The sequence below is a fragment of the Dreissena polymorpha genome, chromosome 15 (genome assembly GCF_020536995.1).
Source record: "Dreissena polymorpha isolate Duluth1 chromosome 15, UMN_Dpol_1.0, whole genome shotgun sequence".
Taxonomy (NCBI): Eukaryota; Metazoa; Mollusca; class Bivalvia; order Myida; family Dreissenidae; genus Dreissena; species Dreissena polymorpha.
The window spans coordinates 7,743,116-7,758,406 of NC_068369.1; the positions used below are offsets into that span (position 1 = coordinate 7,743,116).

At 38.0% G+C, this 15,291-nt stretch overlaps 1 protein-coding gene across 1 annotated transcript; it reads left to right on the plus strand.

Annotated features, from left to right (window-relative positions):
* The first annotated feature begins 826 nt into the window (after positions 1-826).
* On the plus strand, positions 827-15,202 carry LOC127859929 (neurogenic locus notch homolog protein 3-like). The gene is made up of 12 exons (XM_052397563.1): positions 827-995; positions 1,849-1,991; positions 4,390-4,525; positions 5,590-5,753; positions 6,769-6,859; positions 7,227-7,346; positions 7,993-8,226; positions 8,623-8,840; positions 9,490-9,641; positions 11,221-12,536; positions 12,862-13,051; positions 14,925-15,202. The coding sequence occupies exons 1-12, from the start codon at positions 929-931 to the stop codon at positions 15,022-15,024; spliced, it is 2,931 nt and encodes a 976-aa protein (XP_052253523.1). The 5' UTR covers positions 827-928; the 3' UTR covers positions 15,025-15,202.
* Positions 15,203-15,291: the final 89 nt, after the last annotated feature.

Consider the following 15,291-nt stretch of genomic DNA (forward strand, 5'->3'; position numbering starts at 1 on the left):
AGCATCAACATACTAAAACAATATCCCGGAAAGAGAAAAATAATGCATTTGAATATCAAACGTTCTTTCGTTTGACAACTGATCATGCATGTACGATGTGAACCTATATTTAGTTTCAGTGCAGATTTGTTCATACGACACAAAGACACAATTTTGTTTTACGGATCATTTCGGCTTAGAGGACTGGGTGAGTCACGTAAGAATATCGAATATAAAATATTTTTTATAAACAACTGGTAGCAAGATGAGTTGCAGATAATTGGTCAGTAACCATATTTTAAATAACTCTTTTGACCTGTTAATTCTTTTCAGCTCAATTCATCAGTGAAAAATGCCCATAATATCACTTTAAGGAGAGTTATATGATGCATCTCTCGCGTGTGTCAATTATAGGCGTTTGGCTTCAAAACTGAGCGCTATTTAAAGGTGGAGCCTTATGGTATAATAGTGTGCAACCCACTAAATTATAATACGATGCATGCTATTTATAGAAAGATCAGCTGATTTAGGCTCCAATTTCTAGTTTCTGTTGCAATGCCACTGTTTTTTAACCCCGCAAAAAAACTACAAAAAAATAAAGCAGAAAGTGTCGTCTTTGATTAGCATTGCAGTCCGCAGTCTTAGTCAACAGTTTAAGCTCATTCATTAACTCCTGTTATCCCAGACTCATATTTAAAACCGATATCCGCTGTACTTAATTATCTTACATTCGCACGTCATGCCAGCTATAGAGACGTTGATAACTCTTAAAAACTTACGTGACAGACTGCGTCATGGATTATCGGACACAGCGATAGCGCGGCAGGTGCACCGGACGTAGAAATACTTTCCGGTCAGTTGTCATAAGGTTTTCTCAGTTTTACATTATACCATCCACTTGAGAAGGTCTCCAAACTATAACGAAATAACATTTAAAATTCATGAAACCATGTTGAAACTTTTGGCACTCTGTGTGTCTTTAGTGATTGAAATATATGGACCAGTATATGGATTGAGTGAGTATTTGAGCTTAGTTTAATAATAAAAAAGGCCTTATGCGTTTGCATTAAGAGTCCTCCCAGATGAGCCTGTGCAGTCTGCATCGGCCAATCAGGGGCGACACTTCACGCTTTTACGGTAGTTTTCGTTAAATTAAAGCCTCTTCTCTGTGAAAATCAAGTTTTGGACGGAAAGGGTCGTCCCAGAAGAACCGGTGCAGACTGCACCAACTAATCTGTAACGACACTTTACAAACGCATTCATTAAGCCCGAGTTTTGTGTTATTGTTATTTTGTAGTAGACATACAACGCGGAGATAATCATAAAGTAATGTTTCTGATTCTTGCTATACATGTATTATGAACGCGGCGAAAGCATTTAGGACTTGCGAATTAATAATTATGTTCATATATTGTTGTTTAGTCATGCTGTACAAATACTATGAACACTCGAAAAACTTTCATGATGCTGAAAGCTGCCTATCGTCAAGATTGTCAATTGCCTTTGTTTAGAAAACAAAATGAGTGTCCTAGATTTATCTTAACGACGTCCTCTTGAGTGCCCTCTTATGATATGAGCCGTGCTCTGGGAAAACGGGGCTTAATGCATGTGCGTAATATGTCGTACGAAATTAGCCAGTGCAGTTCGCACAGGCTAATTAGGGAATAGATTTTTTCACCGTAAATGGATTTTCGTCAAGAGGACTCTTCCTTTAAACGAAAAAAATAACAATAATATAAGCGGAAAGTGTAGTCCCTGATTAGCCTGTGCGGACTGCACACACTTTACTTGGACGACACTTTACGCATATGCGTTAAACCCCCTTTTCACAAAGAGTATCTCAAATACAATTATTTCCATATGTTCCAGCTCCTGGCGCCCTAAGCACGTACGTGTCGGCTCCGGGAAAGGTACTTCCGGGTCCCATCCCGCCCAACTCGTTTAAGGCGAGCCGTAATGTCACCCTGACCCAGTGTGCGGCCGAGTGCTCCCTGGCGCTGCATCTCAAGGAGGTACGGGGCCATTTAGAGGGTGCTTTTAACTGTTGGGACAATAATTTCAAAGAGCCTCGCTCTTGGAAAACGGGGCTTAATGCTTGTTCGTCAAGTGTCGTCCAAGTAAAGTGTGTGCAGCACAGCGTAACTAAGGACGACACTTTCCGCTTTAATAGACTTTTTTGTTTAAAGGAAGTCTCTTCATAGCGGAAATCCGGTTTCACATTCATAAAGCACAGTTTTCCTAGAACGAGGCTGAATTTAATATGTATGTTCAAACATGAAAAAAAAACACTTTCTGATAAAGAAAAAAATACAGAAAAATGTATGCCGATCCTTAACTTGTGTTTAACCCATTTATGCGCTAGCGTCTAGAAAAAAGGCCTTGGCAAACAGCGTAGACCCAGATGGGTCTGCGCTGTTTGCTTAAAGGATTTCTGTAAGAAATATTCTTAATATAGAAATAAAAAAGACATCCCTAATTTTTGAAATAAATTGATCAAATTTTGCAAGATGGGAGAGTCTATAAGGCATAAATGGGTTAATCCAGGTTGAGTTTTCGCCAATTTACATATATTCGATCATAATCGCCAAGTTTATATAAACATTGACATGAATATATGTAACGAAGATACTTGGTTCATATATGCTATTGAATGCACATATTAAGTGGTAAAAATGGTTTCGAAAATAAATATTTGGCCGACCTAACATCGCTGATGTTTTATAGATCTTAGTCGATAAACAGGTCTATGTTTGTCTAAACATACAACAATCGTTCCATTTCAGGGCTTGTTTTGCGCTTTGCATCGCAACGTTTAAAAATACGCGTATTGCTAGCATATCGATAAACTAACGCGTTAAATACCATAGTACTCGAAATGACTTATATTTATTGCTTAAGCTTTTTTTCCCTCAAAAGTCCGTTGCTCGAATACAGGTAAAGGCGTTTAAATTCAACCTCTTGTTATTTAAATTATTTTAGATTAATCCAGGTAAAATCGATGCTAAAATATATGACATATTTATTTATAAAATACGAACAATTGTTAGGAATTGCAGTTAATGTAACAATAGAAGCTATAGTATTGCTTATACAACGACCAATTAAACCCGCTGTAAAAACAATAAATGGCATCGTTGTTAAATCAGAATTCAGTTAATTAATATTGTCATAAAATGAATTGAAAAATATTTCGAACCAAACTTAGATCATTGTTGCGTATTTTTTGGAGAAAACCTGAAGTAAAGGGAGAAAACCTTAAGTAAAGGCAGAAAACCCAACATACCGGAAAACAGTACTCCATTTTATGTGTACGAATGTTTATGTGGTTTAATAAATCGTAGGTTTTAAAGTGATATTATGGGCATCTAACAGCTTATAGGTGTCTATCGCAACCGTTGTTTATTTTTGGTGTTTTCACTTCATATACACTAATAACGTACTTTCGTTTGACAACTGATCATGCATGTACGATGTGAACCTAAATTTAGTTTTAGTGCAGATTTGTTCATACGACACAAAGACACAATTTTGTTTTACGGATCATTTCGGCTTAGAGGGCTGGGTTGGTCACGTAAGAATATCGAATATAATTTTTTTCTATAAACAACTGGTAGCAAGATGAGTTGCAGATAATTGGTCAGTAACCACATTTTAAATAACTCATTTGACCTGTTAATTCTTTTCGGCTCAATTCATCCGTGAAAAATGCCCATAATATCACTTTAAGGAGAGTTATATGATGCATCTCTCGCGTGTGTCAATTATAGGTTTTGGCTTCAAAACTGAGCGCTATTTAAAGGTGGAGCCTTATGGTATAATAGTGTGCAACCGACTAGATTATAATACAAGGCACGCTATTTATAGAAAGATCAGCTGATTTAGGCTTCAATTTCTAGTTTCTGTTGCAATGCCACTGTTTTTTAACCCCGCAAAAAAAACTACAAAAATACTATAGGAACATAATTTTAAAACAAACTTTTCTCCGTATTTCGTTTAAGCCTCGTTCTGGTAAAACTGGACATAATGCATGTGCGTCAAGTGTCCCAGATTGGCCTGTTCAGTCCGCACAGGTTAATCAGTGCGATACTTTCCGCATTAACTGGATTATTGCTAAGAATATTCTTTATGTAAAAAAATACCATACAAGTAGAAAGTGTCTGTCCCAATCCGCACAGGCTAATCAGGGACTACACTTTCCGTTTTTTTACCTTTTTTGTTTAAATAAAGTCTCTTCTTAGCAAAAATCCAATTTAGGCGGAAAGTGTCGTGCCTGATTAGCCTGTGCGGACTGCACAGGTTAATATGGGACGACACTTTACGCACATGCATTATGCCCAGTTTTCTCAGAACGCTACACCATTAAACCCACTTTTCACTAGTCGAGGCTCACATGTATAATTTCTCATTTAGTTCGACTGTTACGCGTTCGAGTACCTGCCCCAGAATTCCATGTGTGTGCTGACCAATGTGACGTCACTCGTGCTCAAGGGAGGCTACCTCGGCCTACTTAACAACCCGAACATGAACTACTACGAAAAATCAAAAGGTCAGTTTGTCACGTGAACCAGATTATCAGCCAAGCGCGCCTGTCCAATCAAAATAGTTCGCCTTCAAATAATTTCGAAATGAAGTTTGTTTTGATGTAAGCTTATTTTTGATAGACATCAAGTTGCGAATGAATATCCATGTTGGCATGTAAATACAGAACAAATAAACTAAAAAATGTGGAAAACTTTATTTTCTGTTAAACGAATGAAGGAAACGCAATGTTTTGTTTATGCGCGAATGGTTTGATAATGAACAAATGTGGATAAATGAAAGATAACAAACAACTATAAAAGGCAGGTGAAGGAAATAAAATATTGACTCTATCTTACCCTGGTAATCTAAATGAAACAATTCTACGGTTTACGATTATTCTTAAGATATTGACCATCAGATGGCGATAAATGAAAATTTCCTTTGTAGATTAATCTATGTATGTGAAATGTTCTTAACCCGCTTAGTATTAAAGCAATTTAGGCTATATTAAAATTGTATTGTATCAAATATAATGCATATATGAAGGATTTCCTTTTCAAAATTTACACATGCTATTATTATAATAAATCTGTGCATTCCGAACAGGCTAATCATGAAGGACATTTTCCGCTTTTACGGTATTTTTCGTTTAAATGAAGTCTAATGTAAGCATACATCTAGGTAAGCCGGAAAGTGTTGTCCATGATTAGCCTTTTCACAATGCTCCAGCTTATCAGAGACGACACTTTACGGACATGCATTAAGCCCCGTTTTCCCAGACTCATATTTAATTACGTGTGAGTGAGCCATGTATTAACTGAACACGGTATAGACAGGGGATTACACATTTAGAATAACCGCATAACAAAGCCATAAAATATAAGACGAAACGTGAATCCGTTCTAGTGGCTTGTTGTGAGCATGCCGTTAGTACAAAAAGGAATCTACATTTAAAAGACATCTCCGTAAGTAGAAATATTAAAACAAATACATGGGCGAATCCGTAACGAAAGCGTTGTCGCGTTCATTCAGCACTATGTACTTGAAGCAAGCCTCGAAGTTTGACGTCGGGAACACTCTCTCTTCCAGAGCACTTTGTAAACCTATTCCAGCCGTACACCGGTAAGACCCTCACGGACCAAGGCACTTACTTCGCGGTGTTCCACAATATGACCCTCGACTCATGCGCTCTCTACTGCCTGATCGAGACACGTGACACGTGCATGTCATTCTCATACAGTCAGACTAAAAAGGTTGGATATGTTCATTTTACCTTCAATAGTTCGAATCTTTATAAGGCCACGTCTTTTATGAATAATTCTTTCAAACTGTTACGTTTTTACCCCAACTTTCTTTTCATGGAATTGTTCGATCCTCTACTTGGCATAATTTCCCTTAAAGCCTCTATAACGCTCAAAATCAACGAATTTTCGTACAATATTTCGTAAAATAAAGTTAAACAATTTAAAATCAGTGTTCCATATGGAAATTGCCGAAATTCCAACGCCAGATGTGGTCTGGTAAAATAATTGTTTGTAGGTACAAAATGCTCGTATTTATTATTGTTTTGCATTCCATTTTAATTTCCCACAACGATATCTATTCATGTATGACACATGAATACTAACATGGTACCATTTAAGTGTTCGTGTGTCGTGTGAATAGATATTTTCGCGGGAAATTTAAATGGAATTAATTGTGTCACAAATAAATAAAAACGAGCATTTTGTATCTACAAAAATCAATGTGATCATAACACATCAAGCGTTGAAAGTGTGGCTATTGCTATAGGGAACACTGATTGTTTATGTGTTAACGTTATTTTATGAAATACTTGACGAAATTGTCGTTGATTTTGTGCGTTATAGAGGCTTTAAATACTATAAAAATGAAATCCCGTCCTCCCCCTCGATATTCCCTCGGTACGTCATATACCGGTATGGTTACCAATACACTTAAATATAACATAAATAACTTCAATATATTGTTAAATTAAAATAGTCATGTTACATAGCATGAATTAACATGAAGATGTATTTCAAGTCGTAAACATTGCGAGGCAAGTAAAATTAATCATCATTATTTTAACACAAATTTATAAATACAACTGTACATTAAACAACACAGTATTCAACCAAACAAATGATTACATTGAAGTTTTACTATTTAGTATTTCACTGTAGTGAATTGCGCTGCCTAGTTCCCCGTGAAAGAAACATTAAGGAATTGACCGTATTAAATACTTTTTCCGCTTGCGGTTGTTTTCAGGCATGCGGACTTAGCCGGGTTTTCTACTCCGCGGACAACCAACAGACTCTTACCCCAAACCCTGCCTACACGCACTACCAGTACTTCACGTGTAAGTAGTATACACTAATTATATATATTAAGATACATACCGAGGGTAAGTTATAGTAATCTGTTCATAAAATTGAAAAATGGAATTTATTGTATCAGTATGTAAATACATGAGCATCGTTTTGAGGGAACTTGGTTTAATGCGCATGCGTGAAGTGTCACCCCACTTTCCGCTAAGACTGGATATTCGTTTAGAAGAGACCACATTAAAACGAAACATTCCATGAAAGCGGAAAGTATTGTTCGTGATTAGCCTGTGTGGATTGCACAAGCTTACTTGGAACGGCATTTTACGCGCATGCATTAAACCCGGTTCTCATAGCGCAGTTCTAATGATGCGTATAACAAAAAACACTGTCTGTCTACAGCCTGGCCGTGCAACGCCAGTATCCCGTGGAACTACACGCCACGTGCCATCGCCTCGCCCTACTTTCCATACGCCTCCGTGACAGACGTGAACTGCTATCTCGAGATCGAGGCGCCCATAGGCAAGTATTGTAGCCTCCCTCTGAGAACACTGGGCTTAATGCATATGCCTAGTGTCATCCCAGATGAGCCTGTGCAGTCAGAACAGGTTAATAAGGGACGACACTTTCCGCTTTTATTTGTTTAAATTTAGTCTCTTCTAAACGAAAATCCAGTCTCGGCGGAAAATATCGTCTCTGATTAGCCTGTGCCGCCTGCACAGTTTAATCTTGGATAACACTTTACACACATGCATTAGGCCCCAACTTTACCAGAACGAGGATTACTTACGCTTTTAAAACCACATATACACACAATATGCCAATAATTAAATGTGTTATACATTATCTTCATAAACTTGACAATGTGCAAATATTCCATTCCATAGACGCAATAAACAAATTCAATTCATACAGCAAAGTGACGCGATAAGTTATAATTTATACAGTACTGCAATTTTATAGGTGGATATTTCTTTCTGTTGAAGAGTATTACAATATATAAATATTTTAAAAAAAAAAGCTCAACATCGACCACTAGATTGTTGAATGATTGTTTTATGTCGAACAAATCAAGTTTAGAAAAACTGTCAGCAACTTACATTAGCGATGTATATTTAAGTGTTTTGGACTGCTTTTATAAAATAAAGAATGTGAATATGCTCTCTAGGCAAGCAGGTGGAACTCAACTTCTCTACGTTCTTCACCCAGAAGAGCATGTGTGACTCGGGTATGTCAGGCATTCGTATCTATGACGGAAATTCTCCGGCGTCAGCCGAACTGTCCCGACTTTGCTCAACGGAAAACTTCGTTGATCGTCGGTTTCTTTCGTCAAACGGATATCTGTACATCCATTTTGCGACAGGATCGATACCAATGGCGTTTAAGGCAGTTTTCGATTTCTGTAAGAATTCGCTTATATTTTAATTTCATGTTCATTATACTTTTGACCATCCGTAAATTTAAATGAATAAAAATATATACCAACATTCAAGCATAGCGGTATGCACAATTAATGTATTTGATATTTTGCATGTACATAAAATGAGGTACACTACATCTACACGTGAGCTTTTGACGGCATTTGTTTTTCAGAGTCAAATATGGACAAAAAATCAGCAAAGATCACAGAGAACACTTTTAAAGCATTAACAGTTTTATCGACATTGAAAATCTTCTTACGAAAACGCAACATGTAATAATTCATTTACAAAACTCTTGCGAAAAAAGAACGCCTATGAACAACGAACATGTTTTATCGACTATCGGTTGATATTTTATCCAAGACATTATGCTTTAGTTGACTACGATCCCTGCGAAAGCGCCCCTTGTCAACACGGCGGAAACTGTAGCGTCACTCAAAACGGAACTGTGGCATGCGCGTGCGCAGCAGGTTACACCGGAAGTAGGTGCGAGGTGAACGTGGACGATTGCGCAAGCAACCCGTGTGTGCTGGGAGGTAAATGCGTGGACCTGGTGAACGACTTCCGGTGCGAGTGCCCGAGACTTCTCGGAGGGGTAAGATGGGGTTTTATTATTTTGAATTTCATATTGTGTACAAGAACGATCTCCAAAGTGTGTGTTTTTGTTTTCGAAGTTAGCAAATGAAATAAATGTGGCAGAAGATTTACATTTGAAGGAAAAGTTAATGTTATTGACTGAATGGGCTGAAATTGCATAGTTTATAGGCGAATTGTAAGCCAATTCTGTTGCCGGGAGGAAGAATACATGTATACATTGTTTGACGGTTTCTTATACAGAAGTGTCCTAGTTTGGATATTAGGCGTGTTACATTAATTATTCTTAGTTCACATTTCATTTTTGGTCCTTGATGATTAAATGTGAAAATTGTGACATTTCACTTTATCGGTTGGTGTGTATCGATACAACTGTTTTATTTTTCGATCATATGCTTATCTTCAATGATTTGTTGAGATGTAAAATGTAATCTTACGATTGAGTTGAAACGTGAACATTATACTAAGAATCTTAAGGGATATTTCATATATGCAAAACATTATTTCGATTCAGTTCATTCTTGTAGCAAATCTTATACAACCTCAACACATTTTGGAAAGATCTGCATTTTACGTTCAGTCAATTTCATTTGTTGTAATAGGTTGTCAAAACTATGACCCATTCCTTATCCGTTCTTAATTTCAATCAGCGTCTGTGTAACGAGTTCGTGGGTCTCTGCTACACGCAGCCCTGCGCCAACGGAGCCACGTGCTCGCCACGTGGTACTTCCGACTACGTGTGCACGTGCCTGTCGGGATACACCGGCCCGAACTGCTCCCAGGCACTGCCTGATCCGTGCAGGTAAGAACGTGTATAAGTTACCTTTACCAGAGCTGTTACTTTTAAATACATGTGAGCCGCGTTCTGAGAAGACTGGGCTTAATGCATGTGCGTAAAGTGTCGTCCCGGATTAGCCTGTGCAGTCCGCACAGGCTAATCAGGGACGACACTCTCTGCCTTAATTGGATTTTTGCTAAGAAGAGACTTCATGTAAACGAAAAATGTCAGAAAAGCGGAAAGTGTCGTCCCTGGTTAGCCTGTGCGGACTGCACAGGCTAATCTGGGACGACACTACGCACGTGCATTAATCCCAGTTTTCTAAGAACACGACTAATATATATTTGATATCCTTAAATCTTATTAATTTTGTTTTTGACAATTACACAGATGAAACAAAATTAAAATGAATGCTTTCAAATTACTTTTAAGGATTTCACATAATTAAAGCCCCGCGCTATTGTATGTAGTTGTTTAAATGCAATTGATTATATATTTCAAACGCGCCTCGACACGCTTTTGACTTCTTTATAACGCTTCGGTTGCTTTTGTGACATTGCCAAGTAACACAAACTAACCAATCATTTTCACTGCCGGAGTTTCCAAAGCGTTCAAAAACAATAAGGTCACAATATAAAGTCGTTAGTAGTAAAAATGTCTTCACCGTAGAGTATTAGTCTCTCACACAAACTACTCAAGTTAAATGCCCATAATTTTAATAAAGGTTCGAATTATCAAGGAGCCTGTTGCAAGCCATTTGTTTGCCATTTTTCTCCACGTGCTGAATGTCGATATTAATATTATTTTTTAACGAGTTTCGTTCAGTAATAGGAATATGATTAAAAGGTTGTCAATGGTTTTGCAGTAACTTGGAATGTCGGTATCCTGAATGATAAGTTTGAGGCGTTGAAATTATACCATTTCAAAATCCGAAACCGGATCTGGACAGCTTGTTATCTTCAATGTGTAGAATTACCGAAATACCCGTTATTTAAAGTTAGTATGTTTTCATATAATGACCCAACTCTCCATTTTAAAGAATGACATATATCATATAAGGAATGTTCAACATGATTTATATGAACTTCATATGTAATAAAGCGGAGTTTATGTACGTGCTCGGCAAACTTACCGAAATCTTCTTTATAAATGGTTATTTTGTGCCATTTGTACAAGTGGACAACTCTGTTGACCGAATTGTCAAAAATTGTAATCGATAAATAATGTTTTATCACTAATACCATCAACGATGTATTCGGTAAACCTGTATCGATAACTTTGTATAGCCATATTAAAAATTTGTGCGCATAGGCAAATTAGTTGAACCACGTTGAAGAGAATAATATCTGAAAAAGAATCGCGTAGGGAAAACGGAGTAAAATGTCCTCACAGGTTAATAAGGGAAGACATTCGCCGCCTAGATTGGATGTTGCTACGAAATGACTGCCTTTTAAACTAAAATAACCATTCAAGCGAAAAGTGTCGCCACTAATTATTCTATGCGGACTCCACAGGCTTATCAGGGAGAACACATGCACTTGCATTTAACCCCGTTCTCAAAGAGCGCGGCTTAAATATATGTATGCCATTGTTGTCATTAAAGGAGCTCTCCGTGTTTGAACGGCGCCACCTGTCACTCTAACGTGCTCCGTGGCACGTTCGCTTGTCAGTGCAGACCTGGGTTCCAAGGCGGGCTTTGCGAAACGAACATCAACGAGTGCGCGAGCAACCCATGCCTTCACAACATTCCGTGCGTGGACATGGTCAACGACTTCCGATGCGCATGCCCAGAGTTCATGGTCGGTAAACGCTGCGAGACGTTCGTCGGCGAATGCTACCGTAAGCCCTGCCAACATGGAACGTGCTCGCCGACGGACAGGTATAACTATACGTGCACCTGTGAAGCGTCATACACGGGGCAACGCTGCGACACGAGGTTTATTGATTTCTGCAACCCGTCGCCTTGTAAGCACGGATCATGTCAGTCCTTTGCCGATGGACCGATGTGCAAGTGTGACTTCGGCTATTCGGGTTTCTTCTGCGACCACAAGACGGACTTCTGCGCGGATGTCGAGTGCGCCCATGGGGAATGCGAGTCTCACGATGACGACTTCCGATGTAAGTGCGCGCCAGGCTTCGAAGGGAAGTATTGTAACGAAACCATCGATCACTGCAAGACAGCGGACTGTCATGGGGGATTTTGTATTAATACTATGACGTCACATTTCTGCGTATGCAAGGGAGGGCGGACGGCACCCGATTGCGGCACGAGCGTCAAACAGTGCAGAAATCTTACTTGCGTTAACGGGACGTGTGCGGAACTAGGAAGCGGATTAGCGAAGTGTCAATGCTTCGATCATTATACCGGAAGTCAGTGTGAAACGTGGATAGACACGTGTGGCGGACACCCGTGCGCGCATGGGGTGTGTGTAAGACAAGAAAAGGGCGGTCATACCTGTGAATGCGACAACAATTACACCGGTTTGCAGTGCGACTCTTTAATCGATCCATGTTTGGGAAACAAATGTGTATACGGGTTCTGTTCGTCAAGTAACAGCAGCTATGAGTGCGTGTGTGGTGCGGGTTACCACGGGCAGTTCTGTCAGTACAAGCCAGGGGAAATAGAGCCGTCGACAACACCACAAACTCAGACCACCGTAGCGCTAACTACAATCACAACGTCATCACAACATATGACGTCAACGGAGATCACCTGCCGTTGCAAATATGGCGCTTGTGATGCAGACTTCCTGAACGTATGCCTCTGCTGGCATGGCTTTGATGGTCCACTATGCGAGAACTTCCAGGGGTGTGGTGTACACAACCCGTGTAGCCATGGAAACTGCACCGACGAGACGCCCGGAAGTGTTAACTGCACGTGTGACGTCGGCTTTGCAGGCGAGCTGTGTCGTGTCGCAGGTTTGTGCTTTATTTATTTATTTTCGAGATAAGAAGTTTATCATTAAATGTAAACAGGAGCATGCAATTAGGCGTTCAATGTACGAGCAGGAAAGCCCGATTTGTTTATGAACACAAAGGGCAGGTAGAACATTTTGGCTTTCATGAAACTGCAAAAATAAGCGAAAAGTTTCATAGTTCTCTTCATCCGCATTTGAGTGTAACCACCAAATATATGTGATTTTAAGTACAGTTTTCCTTTTACACGTTAAGGACGTTTTTATATATGTTTGCAATATATTTAAAATATTTATCATTCAAAATGCAAGCAGTTTATTTCTTTTAGATCCCTGTTTGTCTAACCCGTGCCACTCCAATGGTCAGTGTAACGTCATCAATCTGCCATCAGGGGGCGCCACCTATCATTGCACGTGTAACGAGGGCTTGACCGGGACCCGATGCGAGACTTCTAGCGCATGCGCGGAAAATCCGTGCTCCTTTGGCACATGTATTCCGACAGACGACGGTCATTATAAGTATGTGCACTGTTATTTTAACCCATGTATGCCAAGCGTCTAGAAAAAAGGCATTGGCAAACAGCGTAGACCCAGATGAGACGCCGCATATTGCGGCGTCTCATCAGGGTCTGCGCTATATGCTTAAATGAATTTTTGTAAGAAATATTCTTAATATAGAAATAATTATACTAGACATCCCTAATTTTGGATATAAATTGATCCAATTAGGAAGGATGGGAGAGTCCACTAGGCATAAATGGGTTAAGGGTATTGTTTTTTTTAACTTTTGGTCGATATCGATACTCGTGTTGGTTTGTAGCGGATGGGGTCAATAGGTTGTAACTACATTTGTGCGGAGTGTCTATATCGTAAAGTTCGCCCGTACAACAATCAACAATAATTTAACTCGGGTACCAGTTCCAGGGACTCAATTTTTTTATATTTTCTTTTTATTTACAATAGAACTTCATAATTTAAATGTATGCATATAGCTGTTCAAGCTGACTATTGTGTTAACATGTTTGATCAAAATAATTTCCTCATTTCTAACAAAAACGGTGTGTTTGCGATGGTTTTAAGTGACATGTTGTGAAGGAAAACAATTTAAGTTTTCCCTTAAATACACAATGTGTTTGTTGAAAAAGAATATTATGTTATCAAAATTTCAAATATATGATCACATACTTATATATTTTAAGACCACTTACATGTGGTTTAATGTATCAAGAGAAAGTGTTGTTTTTTTTCAATGCCATTGTCGGCAGACTTAAAATTTTCTGTAAAATGAATTGCCATTTTTTGTTAAAAACATTTTAAAAATATCATCTAATTTAAGGCTTGGTTGATTTTGCAAATGCAAATGGTAGGCTATTTAAACTAACACAGTATGTGATACACACACTTTTTGCCGTATTTTTTATGTCAATGATGTTTCATAATATAGCTTACTTTGGCCGTAACCATCTAACTAGGGAGTGGCCATTTTTAATAAGCAATATAAACGATACATAAGCATTAAAGGGGCCTTTTCACAGATTTTGGCATTTTTTTTAACTTATTCATTAAATGCTTTATATTGATAAATGTAAACATTGGATCGTAAAAGCTCCAGTAAAAAAATCAAGAAAAAAAATAAAAAAAGGAAAAGAACATTGCTTAGCCTACTGAGCTATTCCGCCGTGTACACATTCATTACGTATTTTATACCTTATATACGCAATCTTCGTAGTTTCACAAAATTTAACGACAAAAACAGAACTCTCCAAATTATTCAATCGTTTCGCGTTGCAACGCTTTATAATTTTTAGGTTTTAAAATCGTCAAAAGATGCATATAATGGCTATGTTAGAGCATGGTTAATGTTCAGTATTACTGTTTCCTCACAAATATCATAACTAAAACGAAAACTTACGAATCTGAAACAACTTTTTTCAATTTTGTCAATTTACCAAAGCGTGAAAAGATCCATTTAATTATGGGAATAAACTGAAATAATGTGTATTATGATGTGCCAAAGAATTATCATATAAGAGAAAATAATACAGAAATAGCCACACGCATGTTTTGAAAAAGGTTACTGAAACTAGTGGCTTACCAAACCGTAACCTAGACGACATGAGCCTCGGTATGGCCATGGGATTACGTTTCGCATATGCTTTAAGCCCTTTTCCTGAACGAGGATATATAAACATCATACAGAAGTGTGAACAAACAGTTATCCCTATTGAGTACCGTATTTGAAATTTAATACACGTTTGGTTTCATGTGTTTATTCGGGGGAAAATGGTTAAAAAGGCAAATAAACCATTAAATATTTATATGCCACTACATCATAAGAGTTTTGTTTCTTTCGTGGTTTACATATGACGTCTTACGTTCTTTTCATATCAAGATGTTCTCTGGATCCCATAATCGGTACCAATAACAGTTCAAAGGAACACTTCCCTTTCTGGATGGGTAAAGTAGCCATATTTTCGTACTTTTCAGCTTAACCATAGAGTAATATCTTGTGAAATTGTGTTTAAGAAAAAAGTATTGTTATTTTTGAGACCATTTTATAAATTTAATATTTATATAAATGTATATCGTTTAGGATTGACATATGTAGTTCATTTAACACTTGTCACATATATATTTTCAGTGTCGACGATTTTTCATGATAATATTAATATGTATCTTTATTGTTACTACTATTATTGTTGTTATTCAACATCAACATACCGGATTTGATGTGTTTAATTCATTTCTCATAATTGCTC

Excerpts from the sequence above, each read along its gene's own strand:
- LOC127859929 (XM_052397563.1), top strand. The coding sequence starts at position 929 with ATGTTGAAACTTTTGGCACTCTGTGTGTCTTTAGTGATTGAAATATAT. Across the intron at positions 7,347-7,992 it reads CGAGATCGAGGCGCCCATAG|GCAAGCAGGTGGAACTCAAC; the intron begins GCAAGTATTGTA and ends TATGCTCTCTAG. Across the intron at positions 12,537-12,861 it reads CGAGCTGTGTCGTGTCGCAG|ATCCCTGTTTGTCTAACCCG; the intron begins GTTTGTGCTTTA and ends TATTTCTTTTAG.